The following is a 23,792-nucleotide window of genomic DNA, read 5'->3' on the forward strand; positions in this document are numbered from 1 at the left end:
TGACGTTCACTGCATCGCAACCTGAGAGTTCGCAATAGGTGGGCGATCAACAAATTGGCGATGCCGATCAACATCCCTAGCATCCCTGACTCCATCGGTGGACTCTGATTTCCCATACAAGGCCGCAACGGAGTGCAACCGTATTCTTCCGGCGATCTCCTCTATCACCTCCCTCTCACTTTTCCCTCGGTTTTCTCTCCCTCTCCCACTAGGCAGCAGGCGACGATGTACAGTAGAATAAAGCAGATCGACGGCAGCAGCAGGTGTGGATGGTTGGCGGTGAGCTCGGCTGGTTCTCATCCGGCAGTAGCAGAACTCCGGCGTGGGCAAGTTCGACGATGCAGAACAGAGCCTCCTGCAGTGGCGGTGGTTGGCGGCGGTCGGAGTTGCGATGGCGTGTAGTAGCATCGCTATTTCTGGGGTTCAAGGGGTGTCGACGGGTGGAGACATCTCTGGCTGCAATGGGGATTGGTAGACGCGGAGAGAACATAAACCACAAAACACAACGAAATGACCAAAATACCCCCAACTTAACGCCTAATTGATGGAAAAGGTAACGGAGGACCAAATTGGGGTAATTTTTAAAAGTCGAGGGACCACATTGGGTGCAATTAAAAGTCTGAATGCAAAATTGAGAATGAGCCATAGTCAAGGGACCAAAATGGGTAAAAACTCTAGTTATAAGTAGGTGCACCTCTAGATGAAAGTAGGTGCACTTGTAGGTGAAAGTAGGTGCACCCGATCAATGAATGTTAACAAAGCAAAATTACATGCACTTGTAGGTGAAAGTAGGCGCCGATCAATGACTGTTAACAAGGCAAAATTACATGCACTTGTAGGTGAAAGTATGTGCACTTGTAAGTAATTTTACCTGCACTTTTTACTTGCGTAGGTGCACCTACTACTTGCAAATATAACACATTTACATGCGCTAATTCATTCTCATTTTCGCACACGGCCGCATTTTCGCACAGGAGTGCGACCCTATATATATATAATTAACAATTTCACAATTTCAAATATTTAATAGTTTATTATTTCTTTTATTTCAACCTTTGGAATTTAAAAATTCTAATATTCAATTCAAGTTGTTCGGCATTTATATATTTAATTAACAATTCACAATTTCAAATATTTAATAGTTTATTTATTTTTTTTTTTTTAACGTTTGGAATTTGAAAATTCTAATATTCAATTCAAGTTGTTCGGCCTTTTACTACTAGTGTGCTATAAAATCATTTTAAAGCTACTATATATACAACTACTAAATTAATTTAGTTTTCGTTCTGTCTCTTTCACTTTTTATTATCTAACTTAGATTTATATCTAGTCCCTTTGTAAATATAATTTCTAACCAAGGTGCTATGGCTATTAGTGTTGGTTCTCCTTGTGGCACATGCAAATTCTTTCACTGGAGGTGCATTCTCGATTGGATGTTTGCGCCTACTTTTGCTCTGACCATGTAAACTTGAAACTTTAAAAAAAAAAAAAAAACACAAAAATTAAATAAAAACTATAGCAATCTGAATATTATGGGAGGAAATTAAAGCAATCAAGACAAAAAAACGCAAACATGTACTTGTTGGGTATGTTCTTGAATCTTGATCATGACAGTGGTTCTGCTATCTCTGTAATTTCATTCCTTAATCTCTTCTTCAAGAAACGTGGATCATTTTTTTGTCATTGTTTTAGTATTTTTAAAAATTGAATTAAAAAATATATATATGGAACAAAAAGAAAACTAAAAATTAAAAAGGAAACTTGAAAAAATTTCGAATTTGCCCGGAAGTTGCTCGTAAGTTACCCGAGAACTGCCCGCAAATCTTTCGGGACAAAATTAATTTTACAGGTAGTGTGCTATGAAATTATTTTAAAGCTACTATATATACACTTACCAAATTAATTTAGCTCTGGCTCGGTCTCTTTCACTTTCTATTATCTCTCTCAAATCTATATATAGTCCCTTTGTAAATATAATTTTTAATCGAGTTGCTATGGCTACTGGTGTGGTTCTCCGTGTGGCACATGCAAATCCCTTCACTGGAGGTACGTTCCCGATTGGATGTTTGCACCCTACTTTTGCGGCCAGACTAGTTTCGCCACCATTCACAAAGTTTTTGGGGCTAACAACGTCTCAAAATTGATGTTGCAGCTTCCGGTCCAATAACGCTTTGCCGCTGTTTTAACTATCACTTGGGACATTCTTAAAAGTTGATTTTTGCACAAATTTTAAGATGCCAAGTAGGAGAGGAGTGAGGGGAAAAAAAATAATAACAAAAAACAAGAAAATGAGTTAAAAAAAAAAAAAAAAAAAAAAAAAAAAAAAAAAAAAAAAGCTATGATAACGCACCTAGCGGACGCGTGCAGTTAAGGTGCGTGGATGGGCATTGTTGTTGCGCCTCACTTGATATATTGTGTCCTCATAAAAACCAAAAATTACTTCTTGCACAAAGCTCTCACCTCTTCTCTCTCCTCATTCTCTCTCTTTTACTTAGCCAAATTTTTATCAAAAATTAAACAAAAATCACTATTATAATTACTTTTATAAAGCTCAAGCCAGACTAGAAGATCCCCTTTTTTAGCTGCGTCTCCCATATTGTGGCTCTGCAAAAGCAGGTACTATGGCACCGTTACTATCTATAACTTCATTATATAATTAATTAATTTCATCATTTGTTTTATCAAAAAAAAAAAAAATTTTCAACATTTGTTCGTTTGAGAAAAATAAAATTTTCCTATAAAATCAAAGACTTGATGAGAATAGAAATTAAACACCTGGATGACTAAAACTGTCCCTAGATTCCAGGGATCTATCAAATCATGAGTTCCCACCTAAACAAGTAAGTTTTTACAAGGAATTTTTTTTACAGGTCTTGAATCTTGCGAGGTGAAGTGATGTTCTAAAAAATTAAAAGCAATTTTTATTATACATTTTTGTTATAAAATTTTTTTTTTTTTTAATTTACAATCCACAATTTGAATTATTTAATACGGTGTATTTTATTATTTCATTTTTTTTCAATCCTTTGGAATTTGACATTCAAATATTCATTCCAAAGTCTGAACATCCTAATATTAACCTTTTTTGTCATTGTTTTAGTATTAAAAAAAAATAGAATTACAGAATATGGAACAAAAATAAAACTGAAAATTAAAAACGAAAGTTAAAAAAATTAATTTTACTCTCGATGACTCCGTCTCTTTTACATTCCATTATATTATCTACCTCAACCCTATATTTAATCCCTTTGTATACATAATTTGTAACCAACATTGCTATGGTGATTGGTGTTGGCTCTCCCTATAGCGCATGCAAATTCCTCCAACAGAGGTGCGTTCCCAACCGCATATTTGCACCCTACTTTTTCTCCAACCAAGACCCGACTAGATTTGCCGCCATTCACAAGGTGTTTGCGGTCATTTGAAATAATAATAGTTTTTGCATTTGAAATAACATAATTGATGAAACTAATTGACTCGGGATAGGTATGCGTGGATCAATATATTCGCATAACAGAAAGGATAAAATAATAACGATAATATAAACGTAATAATATTCCCTTGATAGATGCAGAAATATTATAAAAAATGTTGTGTAATAGTTTAGGACATGATTTGTAACGCGAAGACAATGTAATAATTATACAAGGTAGGGACCCAACAAAACTCCTAACATTCCATTGAGGTATTTCTTCATTACATTGTTTTTTTTTTTGTTTTTTGTTTTTTTTTTCTTTATGTAATTGAACCTGAAAAGTTAGTTGAAGTTGAATCCAAGTCATTCAATTCCAGTGGTGAAAGTAAGGATTAAGACAATGAATAGGGTCTCATTTGCCTCTTTGCAAAGCATGCAGAGCATCATTGCATGATGGCCAAAGAGGTTGAGGTAAATTCTCCATCTACCTTAATTCAAATAGTTCTAATTCAAGTGATGATGAATGCGTTGCTCCTATGTTCCCAAACCGAAACAGCAATGGACTCCAGAAGATCGCACCCCAAACAATCTTGATAACATTGCTAAGGATATAAAGACGTTGGATGACACGTTTCCTAGAGTTCACAAATGCAAAATCGCAAAGGAGATCTGGGAAGTGCTGATGCTCGTAGGTGAGGGTGACAAGCAAGAAAAGGAGAACAATCTCACACTCGCCATGAGAAAGTTCGAGGACTTTAGAATGGGAGCTACCGAGACCGATAGCCGAGATTGAGACTTGGTTCATGAAGCTTTTGAGTGATGTAGCTGATCAAAAAAAGGAGCTGACTCACAAGGAGATCCATATAAAGATTCTCCGAGGTCTTCCCAAGTCGTGGGAAATGAAAGCCATTGTGATGCGAGACCATGGAGACCTTGCGATTCACACTGCGCAAATCTTCAGCGACCTAAAGGCTTACGATTTCGAGTGCGAACCTAGAAGGGAATGTGGCACTGGTTGTTGATCAACAACCATCAACATCATCAAGGTCCAATTCTAACCCTTCTAATTTTTAATAGGATGAGTAGTTTGCAATGTTTGTCCGGAAGAACAATCCTCAAGACTCTACTCCTACACCGAGTTCATCTAACCGAAGGCACACCGAGAGGACAAACACCTCGAGGAGTCGTGAACCCAAGGAGATGCAGATGCTTTGCTATAATTGCCGGAAGCCTGGACACATCAAGGCGGAATGCCCATATCCAGTGTCCACAAGCACTACCACCAAGCAAGAAGCTTGTGTACACAAAGCAACACGAGGAACATTCCTGCAGAACCAAGTGGCCGTAGCGCTAACCAATCGGGCAGTCACTAGAAGAGTTACAGAAGGAAGAAGGCATTGGCCGGCGAAGAAACAGCGAAGAAGGCAGTAGCCGAGCCGTGATTCTCCACCTCAAGCTAAGATAGCGAAAGCTTAGGAGATGAGAAAGGTATCATCTGCCTATACAGTCAAGAAGAATCGGACGAGAACTTATGCTTAATGGCTAAGGATTAGGAGGTAAATTCTCAATCTTCCTCTACCCAATGTGATTATGATTCTAGCTGCAATGACGATCTTATAGATTCAGTTTTTAAACTGATGAAGGATTTCAAAGTTGTAAAGAACACTCATGCGAAAATCTCACGAGCATTGTGCTCATAAATAATGAGATACTAAGCATGATTGGCCAATTCGAGAAGCAAATTCTATTACTTAGGAAGAGAGTAAATCAAGGGAAGTGGGAGAGAAAAATTTGCGTAAGGTCATAGCGACTTTCACTAATTCATATAAGATAATACATCGAATGGTGGTTGAACAAAGACAATAAGGGAATAAATCCGGACTTGGCTATAGTCCCAGCTATCAAACACAAGTTCTTTTGATCAAACCCATAGACCCTTTGACTAGTGGAGGTCTGTTAGAAATAATTATTTCCTAACAATGATTTATATAATAAAGGTTGTAATTCCATAAGGTACTCACGTTGATGATCAGTGATGTGTAAAGGTGGAATTACTGGGTGAAATTCCCTCCCTCTCATTCTGTTAAAATTTAAGTTTATAAGGGTTAAAAGATGTATAATGGATAAGGTTATGGGTTTCACAATCCTAAAGGGATTTCTATTCCTAAAGGAGGTCACATTCCTAAAGGGATTTCTATTCCTAAAGGAAGTTCCCCATTCCTCTTGAAAGAGGGTTTCTCATCACATCTATAAATACCCAGGAAAACTCTAGGGATCTTAACGGTTTCAAATCTCTAAGTTTTCTAGTCTCCGTATCATCAGGAGGTGAATAAGGTATACGGATCAGAGAGGTGAAGCATTATATTCTTGATTCATTCAATTTAGAGATTACATCTTCAATGGAACCAAGTAAGTCCTATCTTTCCTATTTTAATTAAAAGTCCATGATCATGAACATTGTTTAGTTGATTGATTTGATTTACATGCGATCATTGTTAATTGTGCTTCCGCATTTAAGTTATAGCGCATAAAGGTTTTATTTAACAAGGTCTACCCACAACTACTTCACTCTTCGCTTAAGATATGCATTGCTAGTGTGCTATGAAATCATTTTAAAGCTACTATATATACAGTACACCTACCAAATTAATTTAGCTCTCACTTTCCACTATCAATCTCACTCAAATATATATATATAGTCCCTTTCTAAACATAATTTGGTATCAAGATTGCAATAGCTAGTGGTGCCGGTTCTCCGTGTGGCACATGCAAATTCCTTTGCCGGAGGTGCATTTCCGACTCTGTGTTTGCACCTAACTCTCACGATTTCAATTAGTTAATAATTTTCATTTATTTAAACGTTTTGAATTTGAATATGGAACAATAAGAAAATTGAAAATATAAAGGGAAAATTAAAAAATTCCAAATCTGCCCGGAAGTTGCTCGAAAATTGCCCGAGAAATGACCGCGAACTACCCGCTAAGTAGCTTGGTTCTAAAATCCTTTAAAGGAGATTCAAGATCAAACCGACTCTCCCACGTGTAGGACCAATCTCAATTACTTCTTAAAAATGCCTACCTAAACCTCCCCTCCCTCCCCTTCCGACATAGCTACCCACAAATACTTCACTATTCACTGCTAATATCCTATAAAATCATTTTAAAACTACTATATATACACCTACCTCTTTCAAAAAATATATACACCTACCAAATTAATTAACTCTCACTTTATCACTTTCACTTTTCACTATCTACCTCGCTCAAATCTATATATAGCCACTTTCTAAACATAATTTGCAATCATTATTGCAATGGCTAGTGGTGCAAGTTCTCCGTGTGGTGCATGCAAGTTCCTCCGCCGGAGGTGCGTCCCCGAGTGCGTGTTCGCACCATACTTCTGCTCCGACCACGGGCCGGCCATTTTCGCCGCCGTTCACAAGGTTTTCGGGGCAAGCAAGGTCTCAAAGTTGTTGCTACAGCTTCCGGTCCACCAGCGGTCCGACGCCATCTTTTCTATCGCTTACGAAGCTCAAGCAAGAATGGAAGACCCCATCTATGGCTGCGTCTCCTACATCATTGCTCTGCAACAACAGGTACCATAGCGTCGTTGATCAGATAATAAATTCCCACCGAAAGACGAAAGTTTTAACAACGGAATTTTTTTTTTTTTACAGGTCTTGAACCTGCGAGCGGAAGTGATGGAAGCGAGAGCTCTGCATGCGCAGGCACAATACTTGCTAAATTCAATGAACGCCGGAAATCAATGGGCGACTACAACGGTGGGAGGGCCGCCGGAGCCATTTTCGGTAGCTGATCAGAACGTGACAAACCCCCAGTATTCTGTTGATCATTTCAACAATGGAGGGTCGTTTTGGCCACCAGAGATGTATACCGGAGAGGAAGCGGTTCCGTTTCCAGCTGAAGGGAGTAACATGTAGAGAGATTCGCCATCGGACGTGCGTGAACTCCAAGCTATAGCACTGAAAATGACTAAAACCGAGCCTAGGTTCTAAGCCGGCCTGTTCCGACCCTGATGGTTCGAAGATTGTATGTTAATAATCTAGTTATTATTTTCCCTTTTTTTGTACTTAAACTATTACTTAAGCTATGTAATAGTTTAAGTTAAATCTCTTTATTTTAACAATATAATTTAATTTCAACATTGCATTTTTTTTATTTATAATTATATTTTTTTCCTTTCAAGATACACCGAATATTATTTCAAACTAATTAATTGTAATATTAGAAAGCGGTTAACATCAATAACAATTACAATAATTGTGTCATTTCAGACAAATAATAAAACACATAATTGAGGAAAGATTTCAATTTTATGTAATAAAGCATCACTTTCTTTAACTAGGAATTGCCTAAATGAATTAATGGACAAATTTTACAGTTTTTTTTTCACGAAACTCTATGCGAATGAATTTCAGTATTAGGTTTTAGAAAATAAATGAGTAATATATTAAACACAACTAGTTGAAAGAACATACTTAGCTTCAAAATGAATTTTAATTGAAAACTCTTTGTCCACTCTTAGATATAATAAAGTAGAAAACAAAAAAAAAAAAAAAAAAAAATGAAGTTACATAATCAATAACATCTAGTGATCACAATGTACATCAAACTCCAACAAATTTTCTAATCAATTTTCTATAAACAACTAATATTATCAGCTACTCATAATAACTAATGGAATCAACTATTAGCTATCTACTATGCTCATTGCCAAACACACCTAAAAACATGAAAGTTTGACTATCGCTTTTACGATTCCCTAACACCACATCTATACGTTGGTTAAATTACATTAATACACGTTTTAACTATGAACAAATACTTTGAATAACTATGACGTAGATCTGAGTTATCTCATATTCTCGCTATTTGTGGTAGCATTAATTTTATTCGTAACATTTTACGTTACGTTTGACTAATATATAAATATAAATATATATATATATATATATATATATATATATATATATATATTTATTTATTTATTTATATTTATATATTAGTCAAACGTAACGTATATATATTTATTTTATATTTATATATTAGTCAAACGTAACGTAAAACGTTACGAAAAACGTTTTATAAATATATATATATATATATATATATATATATATATATATATATATAACGATTTTCGTAACGTTTTACGTTACGTTTGACTAATATATATATATATATATATATATATATATATATATATATATATATATATATAAAACGACGCATTTATGATATTAATTTACGCAATCTGTTATCAATTCTATTTTAAAGATTTTTATGATTATTAAATGGAATAAATATATGGTTCAGATGATGTCAATGCTATTTATGACCGTGTTTGGGATAGTTAGTTGGATGAAAAGCGTACTGAAAAATAATTAAATAGTTGGCCGATAACTACCCGCTAGTAGCTTGGGACCAAATCGGCCCTGTCACTTATGATATTGCTCGAAAATTGCCCGCGAACTGCCCGCTATGTAGCTTGGTTCTAAAATTGTTTAAAGGAGATTTGGGATCAAACCGACCATCACACGTTTAGGAGTAGGACCAACGGATTTTTTTTTTTCTTTTTACAGCTCTTGAACCTGCGAGCGGAAGTGATGGAAGCGAGTGATCTGCAGGCACAGTACTTGCTGAATTCAATGAACGCCGGTGAGAGGGCCGGCGCCATTTCAGGAAGCTGATCTGAAGGCGACAATATATATCACTCTTTATTGCTAGTGTGCAATGAAATCATTTTAAAACTACTATATATACACCTACCAAATTAATTTAACTCTCACTTCATCTCTTTCACCCGACGGAAGAGCCCGATGACTTAGTCCGGTAGGACTAGGCTCAAGCGGCTAACGTACCCTAAGGGGGCACGAGGTCCGACCTCGCTTACCAACCCCGGCGGAGGTGCCCGGCGGCTTAGTCCATGGGGACTAGGCTCAAACGGTTAACATAAGGCATTGTGCTAAAAAAAATTAATTAATAAGGGAGAGCTGATTGTCCATTCAAAACGCCAAGTCAATACAATGTGCCCACCTCCCAGAGGGGAAACATAAAATGTGCCCACCTCTGGGAGGGGAAGCATGTTTAACGAAGCAAAGACAAAAGGAAGTATCTCCCGGAGGGGAGACATAAAAGGTGCCCACCTCCGGGAGGGAGAACATGTTTAACAAAGCAAAGACAAAAGGAAGTACCTCCCGGAGGGGAGACATAAAATGTGCCCACCGCCGGGAGGGGAAGCATGCTTATCGAATCAAGGTACAAAAGGACACACCTCCCGGAGGGGGGCCATAAGATATGCCCACCTCCCAGAGGGGAGCCATAAGATATGCCCACCTCCCGGGGGGAGACATAAAATATGCCCACCTCCCGGAGGGGAGTCATAAAATGTGCCCACCTCCTGGAGGGGAGACATAAAATGTGCCCACCTCCCGAAGGAGAGACACAAATGTGCCTACCTCCGGGGGGAGAGGCATGTTAGGAAAAGTACAAAGTGGTGGAGCGGAAGATGGAACCCATATGATAAAGAAGGGATGACGCTAATCAAGCCTCTATCAAGTCTAATCCTTGAGGTTGGGGTCGGCCATGTTGGGGTCGGCCACGTTGGGGTCGGCCACGTTGGGGTCGGTCACGTTGGGGTCGGCCACGTTGGGGTCGGTCACGTTGGGGTCGGTCACGTTGGGGTCGGCCACGTTGGGATCGGTCAAGTTGGGGTCGGTCACTTTGGGGTCGACCACGTTGGGGTCGGTCGTGTGAGGCTCGGACACATGGAGTGCGACTCGTGTTTACTCTCCCTCATTAACGAACCTTGGCCCAAGACGCCTCGACACAAGGCACCTCGGCCCAAGAGGGGCTACCTCATGAGCTCACCCGAGAGGAGGACGACTACCTCATGAACTCGCCCAAAAGTGAACTCAGAAATCAAAGTCTCATACACGATGCCAGGGAGCCCAAGACTTGTTAGTGTTCTTGCGGAAGAGAAGAAGTCCCGATTGCGATGGAATCACACCAAAGTCGCCAAAGAGGAATGCGGAAGAGAAGAAGTCTCGCTCATGATGGATATATTACGATTGGAGCAAACCGACTCGGGAAAGCGGAACAAGGAAGTGTGGAATAGACCCAGGGCATAGTGGTGGGACCCCGTGCTCGACCCAAGGTGCCTCGGTCATGGTGAGCTCGGTCACGGGAGGTCGGCTAATTATCAGCTCGGGGCAATCGCGTGGGAGTCGGCTCGCAATGTGTCTACTCTCTATCGTTGTCGACTTATTACAACGAAGAGAGTGGGGGACTCGTGATGGATATATTGGACCCGGAACGAACCGACCCGGAGAGACGGACCCGAGGTGCCTCGGCCCAACACCTTGGGCCGTGGCCGGGTTGGCCCAAAGCAACTCGGCCATGGGCCGAGCCGGTTCATGGAGGACTCGGCTAGCCCGAGCTCAGCACATGCCCGGCTCGGCCATGCCGAGTTGCCCCGCTTTGGACCCGGTCCCGGAGGGGACGCGGTCAAAGCGGGCCGATCTAACCACCCCCGGTTCTAGGGGTGCGGTTGGGGGTTGAGCTGGTATAAAAAGCTCCCTCCTTGTCCTAACAAAGGACCCCTGTTTATTATCTGACACAACACAACATATTCTTGGATTACTATCTTCTAGCATTATTGTCCTAATCAAGTCTTGTAATAGCTTATTAGCGACAATTAATACAATATACGGTCCCTGCGACCCACGATCCCCGCGGCCTTACGATATCTCTGCGTTATATTATTTATTTCATACGTATTCTTATCCGGGTTTAATAATTCGGACTACCCCGGGTGAATTAAATCCATCACCTATTTAAAGTCCCTTTCTAAACATAATTTGCAATCAAGATTGCAATGGCTAGTGGTGTTGTTTCTTCCTATGGTGCACACAAATTCCTCCCCCGAAGGTTCGTTCTCGACTGTGTGTTTAATTTGCACTTTACTTTCCCAATTTCAATTATTTAATAGTTTATTATTTCATTTATTTCTACGTCTAGAATTTGAAAATTAAAATATTCTATCCAATTAAAGTCTCATCTTTCTCATAATAATTTTTTTGATTGTTTTAGTATTAAAAAAGAAAACAAAATGAATTATTATATAATATGGAACAAAAAGAAAATTAAAAATGTAAAAGGAAAATTGAAAAATAATTCTAAATCTACCCGGAAATTGCTCAAAAATTGCCTGCGAATTGCCCACTAAGTAGCTTGGTTTTAATTATAATCAATTATGCACTCTGCCATCAGTTTTATTTTAAAAGTTTTATGATTATTAAATAGAATAAATATACGGTTCAGATGATGTCAACGCTATCTCAGACCGTGTTTAGCATACTTGGATGAAAAGCGAACTAAAAACTAAAGGTGGGAGGGTCGGTTTGATCCCAAATCTCCTTTAAAGGCTTTTTGAACTACTTTTAAAGGGAATTACATCCGATATTATAAGTAACAGGGTTGATTTGGTCCCAAACTACTTGCGGGCAGTTATCAGGCAATTTTCGAGCAACTTTCGGGCAGATTTTGAAATTTTTACAACTTTCCTTTTATATTTTCAATTTTCAGCCGGAAACAAAACCACTTCCTCACCGGTATACATCTCCGGTGGCCAAAACCTTCCATCGTTGAAATGATCAACGGAATAATAGGGGTTTGTCGCGTTTTGATCAGTGGCCGGAAACGGCACTGGCGGCCCTCCCACCATCGGAGTTCCGGCGTTCATTGAATTAGCAAGTACTGCGCATGCAGAGCTCTTGCTTCCATCACTTCCGCTCCCAGGTTCAAGACCTGTAAAAGAAAAAAAAAATCTGTTGTTAAAACTTTCTTCTTCCGGTGGTCATTAATGATCTGATCAACGGTGCCATGGTACCTGTTGTTGCAGAGCAATGATGTGGGAGACGCAGCCATAGATGGGGTCTTCATTCTTGCTTGAGTTTCGTAAGTGATGGAAAAGATGGCGGCGAACCGCTGGTGGACCGGAAGCTGCAGCAACAACTTCGAGACGTTGCTTGTGTCGAAAACCTTGTGAACGGTGGCGAAAATGGTCGAGCCGTGGTCGAAGCAGAAATATGATGCGAACACGCACTCGGGGACACACCTCCAACGGAGGAACTTGCATGCGCCACACGGAGAACTGACACCACTAGCCATTGCAATCTTGGTTGCAAATTATGTTTAGAAAGAGACTATATATAGTTTTTTGAGCTAGGTAGGTAGTGAAAAGTGAAAGAGATAAAAGTGAGAATCAAATTAATTTGGTAGGTGTGTATATAGTAGTTTTAAATTAAAACGATTTCAAAGCGCGCTAGCCGTGAAGAGTGAAGTATTTGTGGGTAGCAATGTCGGAAGAGGGGGGGGGGGGGGGGAGGGGGGGTTTAGGTAGGCATTTCGAAAAAGTAATTGAGATTGGTCCTACACGAGGGAGAATCGGTTTGATCCTTAATCTTCTTTAAAGGATTTTAGAACCAAGCTACTTTGCGTGCAATTTGTGAGCAATTTCAATTCCGGGCAGATTTAGAATTATTTTTCAACTTTCCATTTACATTTTCAATTTTCTTTTTGTTCCATATTATATAATTCTTTTTGTTTTTTGTTTTTAATACGAAAACAATGAAAAAATTTAATATTAGAAAGTTGAGACTTTTAATGGATAGAATATTTTAATTTTCAAAATCTAAACGTAAAAATAAATGAAATAATAAATTATTAAATAATTGAAATCGAAAAAGTAAAGTGCAAATTAAACACACAGATGGGAACAAATTTTCGGCGAAGGAATTTGCATGCACCATATAGGAAGAAACAGCTCCACTAGCCATTGCAATCTTGATTGCAAATTATGTTTAAAAAGGGACTATACATAGATTTGAGCTGAGCTAGATAGATAGTGAAAAGTGAAAAAGATCAAGTGAGAGTTGAATTAATTTGGTAGATGTATATATAGTAGTTTTAAAATGATTTCATAAGCACACTAGCATAAAGAATGAAGTATTTGTGGCGATATTATATATTGTAAATCTATTCATCTTGGCCACTGATTCTTCAAACTTCCCACTACATCGCGGAAACAAATCGATTTACTAAAAAAAAAACTGAGGATTATCGTTAATTAACGTGGCATATAAGTTAAAGAAATTATATTATTTTTTGATTAAAAATTCATACATTAAATAATTGTCATTCGTAATCATTCTTCTGTTCTATTGAAGATCGGTAGCCTTCTTAACTTTTTCTAAAAAAGTAAGAGCAATTTTTAAATACATTTTCAATCCAATATATATATTTTAATTTACAATTTCACAATTTCAATTATTTAATAGTTTATTATTACATTTATTTCAATGTTCAAATATTCAATTCAAAGTCTCAACTTTCGAATATTAATTAATTTTTTTTTTGTCATTGTTTTAGTATTAGTATTAGTATTAAAAAAAAAATGAATTACAAATATGGAACAAAAAGAAAACTGAAAATTAAAAAATAAAGTTAAACAAAATTTTGAATATGCCTAAAAGTTGCCTGGAAGTTACACGAGAACTATCCACAAGTTGTTGGTAGCTCAAGTGGCAAATAAACTTTCTTTGTATAGGAAAATTTTGGGATAACTCAGGTTTGATTCTCACAAGTGATGATTTTCTGTGGGCCAACTTCAACGAACGGGGTTAAGGAATTAGATTGCAGAGATAGCATAACTACTATCATGATAAAAAAACATACCCAACAAGTACAGGTTTGCATTTTCTTGCTTTAATCTGCTTTCCTCCCAGAATATTCTGATTCCCACTTTAATTTGATCATTGCTACAGTTTTAATATTAATGTTTTTTTGTCATTGTTTTAGTATTTAACAAATAGAATTACACAATATGGAACAAAAATAAAACTGAAAACTAAAAAGGAAAGTTAAAAAATTATGAATCTGTCCAAAAGTTGTCCAAAAATTACCTGAGAACTACCCGCAAGTGCTAGCGCTTCAGGACAAAATTGACCCTCTCACGTATAGAATTGGATGTAATCCCTCTTTAAAAGTGGTTTAGAAACCATCTAAAAGACATTTTGGATCAAACAAACCCTTCTACGTATAGGACCAATCTCAATTCCTTCTTCAAAAGGCAGTGTTGCATGCAAAAATTCCGCTTAGACACCGATTAATCGGCTTCTGTGCGCTAGACGTTGGTCGGCAACCTAGCGTACCATAATCGGTGGTCTAGGTCCTAGGTGCCGATTAATAGACCTCCTAGGCACCAACTTGGCCACCTAGTCGGCCGATTAGCTATTGTTTCATTCTTTATTAAATGGATGATGTCACTCAAAACGACAACGTTTTGATCGAAATAACCCTAAATTGTTAAAACTCTAGATTTTTTTTAGGTTAATATTTAATATTTTATTATTAACTATTAAAGTATTAAATAGTTTAGGGAAAAACGTACAAATAGGCTATTGAACTATTTGGGGATAACAATTAAGCCATCGAACTCGAATAAGCTCCAAATTGATCCATGAACTTGGAAAAAAAGTACAATTAGCATTTTTAGCAGGTTACCAACAATTTTGTGCTTATTAGGATGTAATATGTATATTTTAATTTTAATTCTTTTTATTATTATTATCCTACTAAGCATTTGATCCGTATTAAAAAAAAAAAAAAAAAAAAAAAAAAACATTTGACCCTTAACTATAGTTTCTCTTATAAATCTCCCCTCCTCCATGTAGCTACCCACAACTACTTCACTCTTCACTTGAGATCTTCACTGATAGTGTGATATGAGGTCATTTTAAAGCTACTATATATATATATATATATAGGGATGCACTCAGGTACGAATAAGTGTCCAGGAAGGAATATGCGAACGAATCCGCGCGTGACACGTGTCCATAACTAATAGATAAAAAAAATGCGGTGGCATTTTCGTAAATAATTGAACATCGAAGTGCAAGTAAAATCACTTACAAGTGCACCTACTTTCACCTATAAGTGCATGTAATTTTGCCTTGTTAACATTCACTTCCCGCAAACATTCATGCACCTGGGTGCACCTACTTATAACTATAGGTGCAACTATTTATAACTATTAGTGCACCTACTTTCACCTATAAGTGCATGTAATTTTACCTTGTTAACATTCATTGATCTGAGTTCAGCGGGTAGTAATACCCCTGAAAACCACCCGCAAACATTCATGCACCTTGGTGCAACTACTTATAACTATATGTGCAACTACTTAGAACTATGGGTGCAACTACTTATAACTACAGGTGCACTTCGTATTGATGCTCAGTATAAATTTTTACTTACACCTATAATACATTTTACATGCACTTGTAATACATTTTACTTGCACTTCGATGTTCAATTATTTACGAAAATGCTACCGCACTTTTTTTTTTTTTTAAATAAAACCCAGTGTTTCTCATCCATTAGATCTGGACACGTGGACAGACAGAATTCATTCCTATTTCACGCCTGGGCGAAGCATTCGCATGTGAGTGCGATTATATATATATAAATATATATATATATATATATATATATATATATATATATATATATATATATATATATATATATATATATATATATATATATATCTACTATACTAATAAGAGCCCAAGAGAGTTAGGCCTATAATGGGTAGAAAAAATGGCGGTCACAGATTTTAATCAAATGAATGGCTCAGATTCATTAAAAGATTGATAAGATTTAAATTTTACACTAAAATTTCCTAAAATACCCACACACCGTTACTAATTCCGTTAAAATTTTAAGAATTGCCGTTAGTTCACCGTTAACTTACTCATTAATTTTAATAAAAAAAAAGGTCTTAGGTTCAAACCTCATCCCAATCAAAGTTGTCATAATTAGTACTCTATTTTACTCTTATTAAATTATATAAATAATAATTTAGTAGCTACAACAAAAAATTATAGATATGCATTTCTTTAATTTAGAATTATGTGTCCACAATGCCTTTATTCAAAAAAAAAAATTATTCATTATCAATAAATTAAATAAGAGAAATAATTGTATTAGTTATATTGTCTTTATTTTTTTACAATATAAAAATTCTTTATATTCAAATTTATTAATTGATTATATTCGCTATATTGTCCTTACAATGTCTTAATTCAGTAAAAAAAAATTATTCATTATCAATAAATTAATTAAGAGAAATATTTTCATTAGTTATATTGTCTTTATTTTTCTCAAATGTAAAAATTTTTACATTCAAATTCATCAATTGATTATATTCACTACATTGTCTATTATCTTTTTTTGTGCACTATTTTTCTAATTAAATATCAAATTTATAATACAAAATAATGCTATATATTTATTTACCAAGTATTTTATTAATACCATGAAAAAATTAAAAAATATATATAATTAATAAAGCCAACCATATTAACTACTTGAGAGATTTTGTGACAAAGAGAGTATTCAAATCACACAACAAATTGAAGTGAGAACTACCTTGCAATGTCCTTGTTTGACAATCAGCAGTTAGCGGATTTGACCAACGAATTTATTTAATTATTAACATTGGGTAGAAAAAATGACCGCCAAATTATTAAATCAAATGAATGATTCAAATTGTTCAGGTTTTAATTTTTTTAAAAGTTTTTTCTAATTTATCCTTAATTATATGATTATCCATTTAACTTTTTCGTTAAATACCGTTAATTCACCGTTAGTCTAATTCTAATATTAACGTCTAATATAGATTTATAATTACACCATTAATCTAATTCTAATATTAAAGTCTTAATAGAACTTAACCACAAATCCTAATGTCCAAATCTCCTCAAACAATATTAGTATATATTTAATATTTTATGCCCTAATTTTTATTTGTTCTCCCTTATGTCGCGTATTTGGTTTCAATCATACCTATACAATTATTTTATTGACAATTATAATCAATCTTTACTATATTATCTTGCATTTGTAAACTTAGAATTACCTATTTAACTCGCACGGGCTTAGCTCAATGGTTTAGTGGGCAGTATTTGGGAGAAGAGACCAAGGTTTGAACCTCGGCGGCGGCAGTGCGGGAATTATTTCCAAAGTGGGCAGATTCCTTGTTCGCACCGGCATTTGGTCCTGTCTGCTGAACCATTGAGTCACCGTGATTTACAACTTCCCACAATGCTCTGTTGGGTTAGAGTGTGGGGGCCCTTGGGGTTGGGGCCTCAACCTTTGGGAGAAGAATTACCTATTTAAATACGCAAATTCAACCTTCAATTATCTATGCATGAACAATTTCAATATAATCTTGCCTTAATATACTTTAAAGTACTTATTTAAAAAAAAAAACAGTGGACATTATCCCAATCGCGCAATGCGCGTAAAAAACTAGTATATATATATATGTACCAAATTAATTTAGCTCTCAGTCCATCTCTTTCACTTTCAATTATTTATCTCAAACCTATATTTTTTGAAAGCAGGAAGTTCGAATACTATTAATGAATATGCGTAACAATAAAGTCAGGAGGGACATCATCCCACAACATAGTAAAATCCTGGTCAGTGACCTTAGATGCTAAAGTATGAGCAATAATATTTAAACGTCTAGGAATAAAGCATAAATAACATGAAATAAACTGAGCCATAATGGCTTGACACTCACGAACAATAATACCAACATACGATCTAGGGTGTAAATCAACTCTGGAGAGATAAGACTTCAGTACCGAACAATCCGTGGATAGAGTTACCGAAGTAACTTGCCGATCCCTTAGCCAAGATAAAGCCTCTTTACAAGCTAGTGCTTCAGCCGTGATAGCATTCTCACATAATGGCAACCGTCCATTCATAGCCGCTACAAAGCCTCCTTGGTCGTTCAAAAGTACCGCACCAAAAGCCGCAGTCCATGTCGACGAACACCATGCCGCATCTACTTGACACTGCAGGCCAGTGGGCGCCGACTCTTGATGCTGCTGTTGATCTGTTACTGTCGCCCGAGAAGCCCTCCAAGTCGAGAGGGCTGTTTTGGCGCACAACCACAAATGCTTGGGTGTCCTCATATATGTCTCCCATACCGCAGAGTTTCGTGCATTCCATAAGTGGTACAGAACTGCAACAACTTGAATAAGAACATCCGTGGTTAGCACAGTCATCGCATTTTGAAACCATTCAACAAATGATCCACCATGCACAGAAGAAATAATAAGGCAAGATTCATTCCAGACATGGCAAACATATTGACATTCTATCAAACAGTGCATAACATCCTCATTAAAATCAAGACACATGGGACAGGCAAGATTCACATCAACTCTCCTACTAGCAAGGGCTGTTGTGGTTGGCAACACACCACTCAACGTTCTCCATAGGAACGTTTTCCACCCGGGGGGCACATCCAACTTCCATAATGCTGGCCATTTATCAAAAGCCGTATTATTTTGTATCTCCCCCACAATCAAGCGATATGCACTTTTAACAGAATACAATCCATTATGCTCCTTATACCAGTACCAAATATCCTCATAGTCTGGGCAGACTGGCACCCTACGAATACGGTTCACATCCTACGGGTCAAAAATATCATTTAAGATGTCCAGATCCCAAGTACGAGTATTCTGATCCATCAAACCTGTCACTTTTGACTCACAAATATTAGGTGGTAAATTAGTATGAATCTTATAATCCAAATCCAGAAGCCAAGGATCTTTACCAATTATAGTAGTCTCACCATTCCCAATCCTCCTCCACACTAGATCATGTGCAGCCATTATACTCCTCCAACAATAGCTAGGATTATTTCCTATGACAGCACTTTTAAAATCATTTTTAGGGAAATACCTTGCCTTGTATACTTTTGCAACCAATGATTCTGGTTTGGTGAGAAAACGCCAACCTTGCTTACCCAACATTGCAAGATTAAAAGCTTTCAGATCCTTAAAGCTCAGACCCCCAACTGTTTTTGGCTTACTGAGACGATCCCAAGCCATCCAATGTATTCCACCTGCACCACCCTTATTCCAATAATACCTATTCATAGTTCTCTGTATTGCCATGCAAAGGGAATCAGTTAACAAAAAGACACTCATTGAAAAAGTAGGCATAGATTGGGCTACCGTTTTCAATAGGATCTCTTTGCCTGCCTGGGACAGTAATTTCTTATTCCATGAGCCTATCCGTTGTTGGATTTTTTCCTCAATATATGCGAAAACCTGTCTCTTATTCCTTCCAATAAAAGAAGGCAATCCCAAATATCTCCCAAATCCACTGTCTGGGCAACCCCCAAAAACGCACTCACCTCCTCCCTTACTTCCACACCTGTATTTTTGCTGAAACAAACACTGGACTTATGATAATTAATAGACTGACCAGACAGTTTCTCGTAATGCTCCAAACATTGTTTCACTACACTCACTTCCTGCACATTCGCTTTAAAGAATAAGAGGCTATCATCTGCAAAAAACAAATGAGAAATAGGCGGGGCACCACGTGCTACTCTACACCCATGGATAGCTCCCAAAGCCTGTGCCTGCTGCAACATTAAAGACAGTCCCTCTGCACAAATGATAAAAAGATAAGGGGAAAGGGGATCTCCCTGTCTAAGGCCCCTTGTTGGTACCACTACTCCCCCAACTGTACCATTAATAAGAATGTTATATGAAATAGTAGTAACACACATCATAATCAAATTCACCCACTGTTCCGCAAAACCTAGGGCTTTCATCATTTGCCTCAAAAAGACCCATTCCATTTTATCATAAGCTTTCGCCATATCCAACTTTAGGGCTCCCCAACCAACCTTTCCACATTGTTTTCTATTCAGGAAATGTCCAACCTCAGCAGCAATTAAGATATTATCAGTTATCAATCTATCTAGGATGAAGGCACTTTGAGAATCTGAAATAATAGAATCCATAAAAGGCTTCATTCTATTTGCAATCATCTTGGCCATAATTTTGTAAACCACATTACTTAAAGCAATTGGCCTCAGATCCGTTGGATACTCAGGGACCTTCTTTTTCGGGATTAAAACAACATTAGATTCATTTAACCCCTCTGGGAATACACCCGCATTAAGACAGTTAAGCACAAACTCAGTCACTTCAGGCCCCACAACACCCCAAAAGTGCTGATAGAAACCTGGATTCATCCCATCCGGCCCAGGCGCCTTATCCCGGAACATAGCAAACAAAGCCTCTTTCACCTCCTCAGCCACAAAGGGTTTCAACAAAGAATCATTTTGCAACTCAGACACACAGGGAGTATCGTATTAAAGAAATCACTATGGGATGGGGTTTCTGATGATTTAAAAATATCAGTAAAATAATCAATAATAACTGTATTCATTGCACCCTTAGACACCCAACTACCATCTGCCCTTTTCAGTTTAGACAGAGTATTTTTACATTTACGAGAAGAGGCATACCTATGATAGAACTTGGTGTTGGCATCCGCCCCTCGCAGCCAATGCTGTTTTGCCCTCTATCGCCAATATATATCCTCCTGTGCCTCCAATCGAGATAGCTCAGCTTGGATTGTATTATACTCTTCCAAAACCGCGTGACCCCTACTTCCTCTTAATCTCATCAACTTGCCATGTAACAATTTAATCTGTTTACCAAACATATGGAAGCAGTCACCTCCTCAAGCCTGCAAACGATCTTTGCATAGCTGTAGAGTACTCAACAAACCCTCCCCCTGACCATCATACCATGCCTGCTCCACCACCCCACGACAACCAGAATCTAACAACCAAGCCATTTCAAAACGAAATGCACGTCGACCACCCATACCATAGCAAGTTGGATTAGAGATACTTAGAAAAATGGCGGAATGATCAGACTTACGTGTAAGAATATTAACAGTCTTGGCTTCCACTAACAACTCACGCCATTCCATTGTCGCTACCACCCTATCCAGTCTCTCCTCAACCCATTCCTCCGTACCCTCAGCCTTTTCCCAAGTGTACGGATACCCCTCCATAGGCAATTGCAGCAACCCACAAGAATCAAGCGTCTCCCCAAAACCACGCAATAAACTCTCCGGATGTGGCACCCGCCCACGTTTCTCAGACTGGAAAAGTAGATCATTGAAATCACCAATCACAACCCATGGTAGCGAGGATTGTGTTGCTAATCTCTTCAACAAGGCCCACGATTCACGCCTTCTTGATCTTTGGGGGAACCCATAGTAACATGTCATACGCCATGGGGGTCTATCATCTATCGTAACCTCCACATCCACATGGTTCTCGGAATAGCTAATTAACCTAGCAGTGTTATTAGCCCTCCACAACAAAGCCAAACCACCTCGTCTACGATCCGGATTCACATAAATTACACCCTCAAACCCCAACTTAACTCGCAACCTTTCAGCATGATCCCCTTTCACCATCGTCTCAATCAGAAATACAAAATCTGGCTTCTTACTGGACACCATGTCCACCACCTCCCGAACTGTTCGTGGATTGCCCAAGCCACGACAGTTCCAGCATAACGTACTCATAATGATGGGCGGGACTGCACTGCAGCTCCCGCCATGTTCAAGTTTTTTGACACGTCAGCCATGGTAATATCCTCCCCGTTTCCATGCCCTCCCCCCCCATACCCCCCTTCCCTTCTTCTTTTTGAGACAGTCACAACTGCCGAATCAGCCTCCTCGTCTACTGCCGTAACCACCCGATCCCCATCCTCCCTCAACTCACCGCCCCTCCGTTCACCCACATCCCGCACCCCTCCAACCACTCTCGGCTTACTCCCCACCGGAACCAACCAGCTCGCCCCCCATCACAAACCTATATATAATCCCTTGTTATACTTAATTTAATTTGTTACCGACTTTGTTGTGGCTACTGCTGCTGGCTCTCCCATTGGCACATGCAAATTCCTCCGTCGGAGGTACTTTTCCAACAACTTATTTGAACCTTACTTTTGCTCTCCCCCCCCCCCCATCCCGCTAGATTCGCTGCCATTCACAGGCTGTATGGGGTGATTTAAAATAGTTATGTTTTTTTTGTTTTGCATTTGAAATAATTAACATATTATTTCAAACCAATTAATCGTGTGGATTTGGTTCTGATCTCTGTGTGGCGCATGCAAACCGACTCACCCCCCTCCCCCCCTTCTTCCGACATTATTGCTACCCACAAATACTTCACTCTTCATTGGTAGTGTGCTTTGAAATCGTTTTAATTTAAAACTACTATATATACACCTACCAAATTAATTTGACTCTCACTTTTTCTCTATCACTTTTCACTATATATAGTCCCTTTCTAAACATAATTTGCAATCAAGATTACAATAGTTAGTGGTGCCGGTTCTGCGTGTAGCACATGCAAATTCCTTCGCCGGATGTGCATTTCCGACTGTGTGTTTGCACCTTACTTTCACGATTTCAATTATTTAATAGTTTATTATTTCATTTTTATTAACGTTTGGAATTTGAAAATTAAATATTCAATCCAAAAGTCTCAACTTTCTAATATTATTATTTTTCATTGTTTTACTATTAAAAAAAATAGAATTATAGAATATGGAACAAAAAGAAAATTGAAAACATAAAAGGAAAGTTGAAAAAATTTTCAAATCTGCCCGGAAGTTGCTCGAAAATTTCAGAGAACTGCCGACAATTAAGTAGCTTGGGACCAAATCAACCCTATCAATTATAGGATCGGCTGCAATTCCTCTTTAAAAGTGGTTCTAAAATCTTTTAAAGGAGATTCGGGTTCAAAAGGACCCTCCCACGTGTAGGACCAATCTCAATTCCTTCTTCGAAATGCCTACCTAACACCCCTCCCCCCCCCCCCCACCCCTCTTCAGACATTGCTACACACAACTACTTCACTCTTCATTGCTAGTGTGCTATGAAATCATTTTAAATCTATTATGCATACACCTGCCAAATTAATAAAGCTCTCACTTTATCTCTTTCACTTTTCACTATCTCGTTCAAACCTATATCTAGTCACTTTTTAAACATAATTTGCAATCAAGGTTGCAATGCCAAGTGGTGTTGGTTCTCTGTGTGGCGCATGCAAGTTCCTTAGCCGGAGTTGCATTCCCGACTATGTGTTTGCACCTTACTTTCACGATTTCAATTATTTAATAGTTTATTGTTTCATTTATTTCAACGTTTGGAATTTTAAAATTAAAATATTCAATCCAAAGACTCAACTTTCTAACATAAATTTTTTTTCATTGTTTTAGTATTAAAAAAAAAAAACAAAAAGAATTATAGAATAAGGAACAAAAGGAAAATTGAAAATATAAAAGGAAAGTTGAAAAAATTTCCAAATATACCCAGTAGTTGCTCAAAATTTGCCCGAGAACTGCCCACAAGTGGCTTGGAACCATATCAAATAACCTATA

At 37.7% G+C, this 23,792-nt stretch overlaps 2 protein-coding genes across 2 annotated transcripts; one reads left to right on the top strand and one right to left on the bottom strand.

Annotated features, from left to right (window-relative positions):
* The first annotated feature begins 6,728 nt into the window (after nucleotides 1-6,728).
* LOC109182689 (LOB domain-containing protein 18-like) lies at nucleotides 6,729-7,361 on the top strand. The gene is made up of 2 exons (XM_019332839.1): nucleotides 6,729-7,010; nucleotides 7,092-7,361. The coding sequence occupies exons 1-2, from the start codon at nucleotides 6,729-6,731 to the stop codon at nucleotides 7,353-7,355; spliced, it is 546 nt and encodes a 181-aa protein (XP_019188384.1). The 3' UTR covers nucleotides 7,356-7,361.
* A 4,649-nt stretch (nucleotides 7,362-12,010) lies between these two features.
* Nucleotides 12,011-12,606, bottom strand: LOC109182616 (LOB domain-containing protein 20-like). Its single transcript, XM_019332765.1, has 2 exons — nucleotides 12,318-12,606; nucleotides 12,011-12,243 (listed from the first exon to the last, which is right to left on the bottom strand). Exons 1-2 carry the CDS (start codon nucleotides 12,604-12,606, stop codon nucleotides 12,011-12,013), a joined length of 522 nt encoding a protein of 173 aa, XP_019188310.1.
* Between the last annotated feature and the right edge of the window lie 11,186 nt (nucleotides 12,607-23,792).

Source organism: Ipomoea nil, unplaced genomic scaffold (genome assembly GCF_001879475.1).
Source record: "Ipomoea nil cultivar Tokyo-kokei standard unplaced genomic scaffold, Asagao_1.1 scaffold1074, whole genome shotgun sequence".
Classification (NCBI taxonomy): domain Eukaryota; kingdom Viridiplantae; phylum Streptophyta; class Magnoliopsida; order Solanales; family Convolvulaceae; genus Ipomoea; species Ipomoea nil.

Coding starts and splice junctions, on each gene's coding strand:
- LOC109182689 (XM_019332839.1), top strand. CDS start 6,729: ATGGCTAGTGGTGCAAGTTCTCCGTGTGGTGCATGCAAGTTCCTCCGC. Junction 7,011..7,091: donor TCATTGCTCTGCAACAACAG/GTACCATAGCGT, acceptor TTTTTTTTACAG/GTCTTGAACCTGCGAGCGGA.
- LOC109182616 (XM_019332765.1), bottom strand. CDS start 12,606: ATGGCTAGTGGTGTCAGTTCTCCGTGTGGCGCATGCAAGTTCCTCCGT. Junction 12,244..12,317: donor CTGCAACAACAGGTACCATG/GCACCGTTGATC, acceptor TTTCTTTTACAG/GTCTTGAACCTGGGAGCGGA.